Source organism: Nicotiana sylvestris, chromosome 2, assembly GCF_000393655.2.
Source record: "Nicotiana sylvestris chromosome 2, ASM39365v2, whole genome shotgun sequence".
Classification (NCBI taxonomy): domain Eukaryota; kingdom Viridiplantae; phylum Streptophyta; class Magnoliopsida; order Solanales; family Solanaceae; genus Nicotiana; species Nicotiana sylvestris.
The window spans coordinates 101,150,768-101,159,326 of record NC_091058.1 but is presented as its reverse complement, the minus strand read 5'-3'; the positions used below and the strand labels follow the sequence as shown (position 1 = coordinate 101,159,326).

The following is an 8,559-nucleotide window of genomic DNA, read 5'->3' as shown; positions in this document are numbered from 1 at the left end:
ATGTTACTGGATTCTAAAGTAAGAATTTGTATTTTTTCAATAAATTTCTTAAAATAAATATAAGGTTTGCACTAAATCTACTGGTTTCAACCAAATCCGTTACAGAAGCTCTAGCTCCACCACCGATAATCTTCCCATAGCAAAGAGAAAAATAATAATAACTGATTACGTAAGGAGTCATTATTCAGCCTAAGAAAATAATCTAGGAAATTAACAAAATCTTGAAGTATGCCAAGGCACTGGAAAGCTTGTTGAAGCTTGAATTTCAGGGTCAGGGCTCTTTAATTTGCAGGGTAAACATTTTTTTTGTGTGGTTAAAATCGCCTCTACTTCAAGAAAGACTATTGAAATAAAAATATAATTATTCCATGGAAAAAAAATATATCTCCGTGTCGTGCTGAAAACCTGTTAATACAGAAAACATCAGTTCAATCAAAAGGATCGTTAATGGAGATGAGGGATTCTAGATCCTTTTTATCAGAGAGAAAGATACAAACGAGGCAGTGAGAGATGGAAAATGGTCGGCCAACCCAATACAGTTGGGCCTTTTACTATTTATACTTCACTTAGACCCGGTCCATAATGTTTACAAAATTAGCACAATGTATTGAACTAAGCTATTACATCTGACTACTTCTAATACAATACAAAGAATGGCTATCTCTATAAAACTGTCTATTTACCAAATAAATAAAGAATGAGCCAACTTAAGTGTGTGGCTTTGGAGGCCCAACACCCACCTTCAAGTTGGAGGGGGAAACCACCTTCAACTTGCCTAGAAAAGTATGATGGAGGAACCCAGGTAGTGATTTAGTGAAGACATCAACAAGTTGATTGGAGGTAGGAACATGGGATAATTGGAGGAAGCCCTCAACCAATTTGTTTCTGATGAAGTGACAATCCACTTCGATATATTTTGTACGCTCATGGAATACCGTTTTCTTCGCAATATGAAGAGTTGTCATGTTATCACATAGGACGGAAACAGGAAAAGAAACATGGACTGTCAGATCATGTAACAAGCGGGACAACCAAACTAATTCAGCCAGCACATGTCGGATAGCTTGATACTCAGGTTTAGTGGATTAAAGAGAAACCACAGGCTGCTTTTTGGATTTCCAACCAACAAGACTGTCGCCCAAGAATATACAATAGCCCGAGACAGACTTGCAAGTGTCGGGACAAGCAGCTCAATCACTATCAGTATAAGCCTTCACAGAGAAATCAAGATTGTTAGAATAAAATAAACCAAAATCATGTGTGCCTTTAAGATAGCAGAGCAAGTGGTGGGCAACAACCATATGAGGTATCCTAAGAGTGTGCAAGAATTGGCTCAAATGTTGAACATCAAAGCATATGTTAGGTCGAGTGTGAGTTAAAAAGAGTAGCTTGCCAATGAGTCTCCTGTACTTCTCAGGAGATGACAAAACCTCATCTTCAACATCCTTGAGCTTTGGGGTGAGTTCTAGAGGACTAGCAACAGAAGTGACCCCCAAAAAATCAAACTCTTTTAGCATATCAGAAACAAATTTCTTTTGATTTAAAAGAACACCATCAGGGAAAACAGTAACCTCAATGCCTAGGAAATAGTGTAGAAACCCCAAGTCTTTAATTTTAAACTCATCATCCAAAAACTACTTCAAAGCTGAAATTTCAACCAAATCATCACCTGTAAGAATGATGTCATCAACATAGACTGCTAATATCACCAAATGACCTGGAGATCCTTTGATGAAAAGAGAATAGTCATTGAGGGAATGATGATACCCTCTGGAATAAAGAGCCTCAGATAACTTGGCATACTATTGTCTAGAGGCTTGACGCAACCCATAAAGTGATTTTTTCAGCTTACAAGCCAAAGAGACAGAAGAAGGAGAAGCAACAGAGAGACCTGGAGGTAATTTCATATAAACCTCTTCATCTAAGTCACCATGAAGAAAGGCATTATTGACATCGGTTTGAAACAAAGACCAATTCTTTTTAACAGCAACAACAATCAAGTACTTAACAATGGACATTTTCACAACAGGAGAGAAAGTCTCATTGAAATCCACCCCCTCAACCTGCGTGTCCCCCCTAATGACAAGCCTAGCATTGTATCTTTCAATCTCACCATTAGCTTTGCATTTGATCTTATAGACCCATTTGCAACCAATAGGCTTCTTGCCCGGAGGAAGCTCAACAATATCTCAAGTGTGATTTGCTTCCAAAGCCTCAAACTCTTTCCTCATGGCATCTTGCCAAGCTGGAATAGAAGCTGCTTGGGAATATGTATATGGTTCAAATTCTACTAGCTTAGAAGAGGAGCAAGAAAGGGAATTGGGCAGCTTGTAGATATCATTTAAGTAAGAAGGGGGATTATGAGGTCTATCAAATTTTCTATGAGGAATAGAGGATGGTGCAGAAGTAGCAGCATCAGGATTGAAAGAAGGAGAAGCAGGGGTAGAATCAGGGACAACAACTGAAGGAGAAACTGCAGCATCTATGTCAGGAGGAGAAAAGGTGTTGGGAGAAGTAAGAGATGAATAACCATATGTGAAAGGAGAAGCAAGATGTGATGTTGTGTTGGGGGAACATTAGTGGAAGAAGATGGCATAAGACAATCATGGGAAAAAGAAAGTAAATGAGCAGGTGACAAATGGGACTCAGAAACAATAGGAAAGGAGAAATCTGAAGAAAAAGGAAAATGCTGCTCATGGAAAACCACATCTCTAGATATGAAACACTGCTTGGATTGCAAATTATACAACTTATAGCCTTTCTTTGCAAAGAGATAGCCAAGGAATATACAAAGATTAGATCTAGGTTTCAGTTTATCTCATTGAGGAATTGGAACAGTGGCAAAACAACGACAACCAAAAGTCCTTAAGTGAGAATAATTGGGCTTTTTGTCAAATAGCAACTCATAAGGAGATTTATTTTGAAGCAAGCTAGAGGGAAGTCTATTTATAATATAGGTGGTTGTGAGGAGACAGTCTCCCCAGAATCTAATGGGAACTTGGGACTGAAAAAGTAAGGCTCTAGAAGCTTCAAGAAGAGTTCTATGCTTCCTCTCAACCACACCATTTTGTTGAGGTGTGTGAGGGCAGCTTGTTTGATAAATTATATCATGTTCAGAAAAGAAGGAAATAGCAGCATGACTAGCTCCTAACTTTAAAGCATTGTCAGACCTTATACACTGAATAGTCATATGAAATTGTGTCTTTACAAGTGCAACAAAGGCCTTAAGAAGAGGAAAATATCACTCTTGGAGCCCATTAAGTGAGTCCAAGTGCTTCTAGTGAAATCATCAACAATAGTAAGAAAGTATTTAGAACCTGAATAAGTAGGTATGTGATATGGTCCTCAAGTATCAATATGGACAAGTTGGAAAGGCTTAGAGCTATGAATTAAGCTATCAGGGAAAGGCAATCTAGTTTGCCTAGCCATTGGACAAACATGACATGTAAAAGACTGTGTGGAAGAAATATCAGAACATACTTTAGAAATACTTTTCATTCTAATAAAAGGAACATGAGCAAGTCTACTATGCCAAACAATATCCATCATTTTATTCATAGCAGCTTTATTACAGGCAGAAGAAGCAGTATTTACAATAGAAGAAACAGGAACAAGATCACAAACAGATGGTAAGCTGCAAGAATTTGACAGAGTATCTTGATGCTGAGAAGGTTTTTCCCATACAAACTTGTATAACCCACAATCCAGTTTACCAAGATCCAGAGGCTTCTTCAGAGAAGAGCCCTGTATGAGACAAGAAAGTCTGGTAAACTGAACTATGCAATCAAACTAGTCTGTGAGTTTATGTACAGAAATAAGATTGTGTTTAAAAGAAGGTAGATAGAGAACATTTGTAAGAATAATGGAATCAGTTAAGGCAAAGGAACCTGTACAAGTGACTTTAACTTTGTACCCATTTGGTAGGGAAACAAGGAAAGGAATAGGTAAATGTGTGATATTAATAAGGTAATCTTTGTTAGAGGTCATGTGATCTGATGCACCGGAATCAACTATCCAAGTTAAAGAATCAGATTGACTAAGTAGAGTAGAATTAAAACTATATACTACATTCTTAGGCAACAAAGTACCAGCAAAATTGGCAGAGCTCATAATGTTGAGTTGAGATCCAGAATCAGAGATATGAGATTGTTGTAGCAGTGAAATCAGTTGAGAATACTACTGCTTTGTCAAACCAGGTACCCTAGAACCATGTTCATTAGAACCAGCAGCAGGAATAAGGGCTTGGTTGGGAGAAGAACATTCAGAAGTAGAAAAATCAGAATCCATAACCACATTGGCAGCTACTTTCTTGCCTTTAGTGAACTTGAAATTTGGAGGGAACCCATGAAGCTTGAAACACTTATCAATGGAATAGTCCTGATTTCTTACAATACTTATAAAAGAGGTTAGACTTGGATTGGTCAAAATTGACTCTCTGATTAAATTATCTCTGATATCCCTGAACATTAATTTGTGGTTGAAAAGGTTTGTTATTGGGAGGATTGACATTGCAAGATGCTGATTCAGTAGTAAATTGCGTGGCAGGATTGACTTCTCTTTGTTTTTCATCTTGCAGGAGGATGTTATAGACATTGTCAAGAGATGGAAAAGGTTGCATCATTATCAAATTGCTTCTGACACCCACATATACCTCATTCAGTCCCATGAGGAACTGATGAACTTTATCCTCATCTTTCTCCTTCTGAAGACTTTCTTTAGCAGCACATGTGCAAGTATTTGCATGACTACTGCACATTACCCCCAACTCATCCCATATTCTTTTAAGTTTGGTGAAATATGAAGCAATATCAAGGGATCCTTGATAAGTAGATGCTAATTCCCTTTTTAATTCAAATACTTTGGTCCCATTCACAGTTCCATATCTATTATTTAATTGTTTCCAAATGCTTTCAGCTGTCTCAGAGTATTAAACATTTTCAGCTATTTCTAAAGACAAAGTGCTAGTTATCCATGATATAACCATGTTGTTACAACGATCCCATTGCTTATAATCAGGAGAAATCGTAGTAGGTTTGGGACATGAACCATCAATAAAAGCTATCTTATTCCTAGCGGACAGAGAAACTATCATGCTACGCTTCCATCCCCCAAAACCATTCCCCGAGAAAGGTACAGGAACAAGTGATACTCCAGGAACATCAGAAGATTGGAGATACAAGGGGGATGAAGGCTCAGGAGTATATGCAGAAGGTGTACTAGAACCAGTCATGATAGCAATTAGAAAGTATCAATCGACAACTCATGACAACAAGTCACAAACGATAACACCAAACACCACAAAGCAAGCAATCAGATAAGAAAAGAGAATACCAGCCTTCTTCGCAACCCGAAGAAGTAAGGCCTGGAAGACGAGCAAAACTCTGATGAGTTCACCGAGCAAGCCCTAATTTGACAAAATCTGGAACCTTCGAGTAGCCAAAATTCAATCAAAAAAATGGAAACTTCACGCTAATACAGCTTCTCCGATGACAGCAATGAAAAAATCCAACCAAAAAAGTAACTTCCAGTCGAGAAATCAACGGAAACCACCAAACTCTGACGACATCGAAAACTGGACGAAATCAGGTGAGGGTAACATCGCTCTATAGAGGAGAGTAAGGACTGACCGTCTCCCGCTCTGATACCATGTTAATACAGAAAACATCAGCTCAATCAAAAGGATCGTCAATGGAGATTAGGGATTCTAGATCCTTCTTATCAGAGAGAAAGATACAAACGAGGCAGTGAGAGATGGAAAATGGTCGGCCAACCCAATACAGTTGGGCCTTTTACTATTTATACTTCACTTAGACCCGGTCCATAATATTTACAAAACTAGCAGAATGTATTGAACTAAGCTATTACATTTGACTACTCCTGTCTATTTACCAAATAAATAAAGAATAGGCCAACTTAAGTGTGTGGCTTTGGAGGCCCAACAAAACCTCGTTACCTAGAATATTGCAGTTTCTAAGAGAGGACAAACAAGTAGTACAATATTGTTCATATTGAAAGACACCACTTGTGATACGGTGACATTGAAATATTGGAAAGCGATCGTTTCGTTGAGGGTTGCTAACACATTTAATTTTACATATTTCAAAACTGAAGAATCAATATCCGACATCTCAGTCTTTCTGTTCTTGCTGGAACAACATGACACGAACCTTATTATAAGCTCATCCTCGGCTCTTTGTCATTTGTATTAATTGAACTCAAGATAATACTAAGAAGAAACTGCCATTTATCGATACCCTACATACTAAAGCCAATCAAGTTGTGGCCAAAATTTCAAAGTACCTTTCCAACTTTGATCCCCATTTGCCTTTTTCCAAGGGAGAACTTCTGAAATGCTTTTGTCGTTCTCAAATCTCACACTTCAAACTCAATGGACATTGAGTAAATTGAACTATATGTCAGCTTATTAATTTATCAAATATCAATCCGTATATATCGATCCCAAAAACTCAAGTATTGAAAAGGACTATGTGATATATAAGTACATACATGTAAACTAGCACTGCAGGTCTCTATCTCTAGGATTCCATACTCACAACAACCACACGAGATGGTACAAAAGCAATCTATGAAAACCATAGCACGTATAACAAAAAATATGAGCACATCGAGAAAATACAAAGAATTTTATACTGTAGTAACCAAGATGAAAGTGATAGTGGAAACCAAACATATCTCTAAGGTTCAGTGAAAACGCACACTGAAAATTCGACTGAAACTAGAAAAAGTTACTGTAAACGCAAATTTCAAAATTCATATGTTTACAGTTACATATATGGCTAAGATTATAATTATTGTTTCAACAACCCCAGGTACCTTGACTCTTCAAATACATAATAGGGTGATATTTCTTGCTGAGTTTCAGAATTGGATACTGATGGAGGGTAAACAATTAGAGGGCTCAATTCTTCCCAGCTTGTACTAATATCTGGTGATGTAGTGCTAATAGTGCTACTATTGACCATTTCCAATGCACTTTTATCTATTTGTTGAGAATGACTAGTAGTGCTGTTAAGCACGTCATTCAGGCCGACGGGAACGTAATTATTATACTCTTGAAAACTGTTGATAACTCCATTAATATTGCTGGAGTAATAGCTGCTTATCACTGAAGAATCACAAGTATTGATATTAAGAGGATTCATAGATGCTGAAGAGGGAATTAGCTGATTTGTTGAGCTTTGACACAGTTGATCTTGAGAGAAATAAACCTGATCAGGAGAATACTGAAAGTTTGCACTGCTTTCTGCCAGGTCATTTTGTGGAGCAATTAGTGTAGAGAATAATAGTGGTTGTGGAGGCCAAGAATAATATGCATTCATGATATCTGGAGTACTAGCAAAGAAATTTTCGTTTTCCTTCATCATATCTAGCTTATTATTATGAAGGTATCCTGTCCGAGGCCGATGATCCTTCCGCTGTTTGCCTAGTAGTTTTTTCTTCAGCTTTGTATTCCAGTAATTCTTGATATCATTATCCGTTCGCCCAGGTAATTGAGCAGCTATAATTGACCACCTATGATATTGAAAAAGTTTAACATGTTAATGAGTAACAAGACTCTTAATTAAATTACCAAAGAGAAGTAGTAACAAAAAGGATCGGAGAATAAATAGAATAGCCTTGAGCGTAACCCTAGAAACTGAATTGAATGATGCATATTGACTTATTATTTACCTGCTGCCAATACTTAGATAGAGACTACATATTATGTTGTCTTCCTCCTCAGTAAACTCCCCGTGCTTGATGTTTGGCCGGAGATAATTCAGCCATCTAAGCCGACAACTCTTCCCGCATCTCTTGAGACCTAATTAGTTAAGCCATAAAAACAAGATGAAATATTAACTTTGAAGATAGGAATTTTTAAGTGACTGTTCAAATATCACTGTCCCTTATCTCCCTTTCCTTTTCCCGATCCCAAAATTAAATGTGTAATAAATAAAATAAAGTTTTGAGCTCAAATTATCTCATACAGGAATTTGGGCATGCTATAGGAGTGCAAGGATTACTAACCAACTTTCTGGGGAAGAGTGATCCAGTTACCACCAGTGCCATGTTGCTGGATATAGGACTTGAGCTTGGCATCTTCTTCAGGTGACCATGGTCCTCTCTTCACGTTGGCTTTGTCACAGCAAGGAGCTCTACCCATTTTTAAAGGTTTAGTGGCAGTCGCTGAAGCTTCTCTCTGAAAATATTAAGTAATTACTATCACATCTGTTTATATATATAGAGATAGATAGAAGATCAAGGGGAGAGAGAGTGACGGTAATTATATTAAATTAAAGAATAAGGAGACTGTAATAGCTGGAGAAGGAGAGACATGGGGATGGGAATGATTAGCGGCTTTTTTCTAAAAAGTAGGATGGGAAAAAGCTATACTAGTAGTCTTTTATTAAGAGATTAAAATAATAGGGCAATTTGAATGCCCGAAGAGTGAATCAAATTTTTTCTCATTGTCTTACTTAATTAGTTCGGAATCTTATATATCATCGTGCGATTCATCATCCACCTTCTGTTCACACTCCCACACACATAGTATTCTCT

General features: G+C 37.5%; 2 protein-coding genes across 2 annotated transcripts; both read right to left on the bottom strand.

Annotated features, from left to right (window-relative positions):
• Positions 1-2,189: 2,189 nt before the first annotated feature.
• Positions 2,190-5,230, bottom strand: LOC138885327 (uncharacterized). Its single transcript, XM_070166266.1, has 6 exons — positions 4,996-5,230; positions 4,466-4,914; positions 4,201-4,377; positions 3,481-3,744; positions 2,974-3,178; positions 2,190-2,482 (listed from the first exon to the last, which is right to left on the bottom strand). Exons 1-6 carry the CDS (start codon positions 5,228-5,230, stop codon positions 2,190-2,192), a joined length of 1,623 nt encoding a protein of 540 aa, XP_070022367.1.
• A 1,387-nt stretch (positions 5,231-6,617) lies between these two features.
• On the bottom strand, positions 6,618-8,332 carry LOC104237575 (transcription factor RAX3-like). The gene is made up of 3 exons (XM_009791748.2): positions 8,029-8,332; positions 7,693-7,822; positions 6,618-7,533 (listed from the first exon to the last, which is right to left on the bottom strand). Exons 1-3 carry the CDS (start codon positions 8,162-8,164, stop codon positions 6,810-6,812), a joined length of 990 nt encoding a protein of 329 aa, XP_009790050.1. The 5' UTR covers positions 8,165-8,332; the 3' UTR covers positions 6,618-6,809.
• Positions 8,333-8,559: the final 227 nt, after the last annotated feature.

Excerpts from the sequence above, each read along its gene's own strand:
- LOC138885327 (XM_070166266.1), bottom strand. The coding sequence starts at position 5,230 with ATGACTGGTTCTAGTACACCTTCTGCATATACTCCTGAGCCTTCATCC. Across the intron at positions 3,179-3,480 it reads GAATGAAAAGTATTTCTAAA|TGTATAAGGTCTGACAATGC; the intron begins GTATGTTCTGAT and ends ATGACTATTCAG. Across the intron at positions 2,483-2,973 it reads CATTAGATTCTGGGGAGACT|ATGCTGCAGTTTCTCCTTCA; the intron begins GTCTCCTCACAA and ends CTCCTGACATAG.
- LOC104237575 (XM_009791748.2), bottom strand. The coding sequence starts at position 8,164 with ATGGGTAGAGCTCCTTGCTGTGACAAAGCCAACGTGAAGAGAGGACCA. Across the intron at positions 7,823-8,028 it reads CACTCTTCCCCAGAAAGTTG|GTCTCAAGAGATGCGGGAAG; the intron begins GTTAGTAATCCT and ends TTAACTAATTAG. Across the intron at positions 7,534-7,692 it reads TATCTAAGTATTGGCAGCAG|GTGGTCAATTATAGCTGCTC; the intron begins GTAAATAATAAG and ends TCAATATCATAG.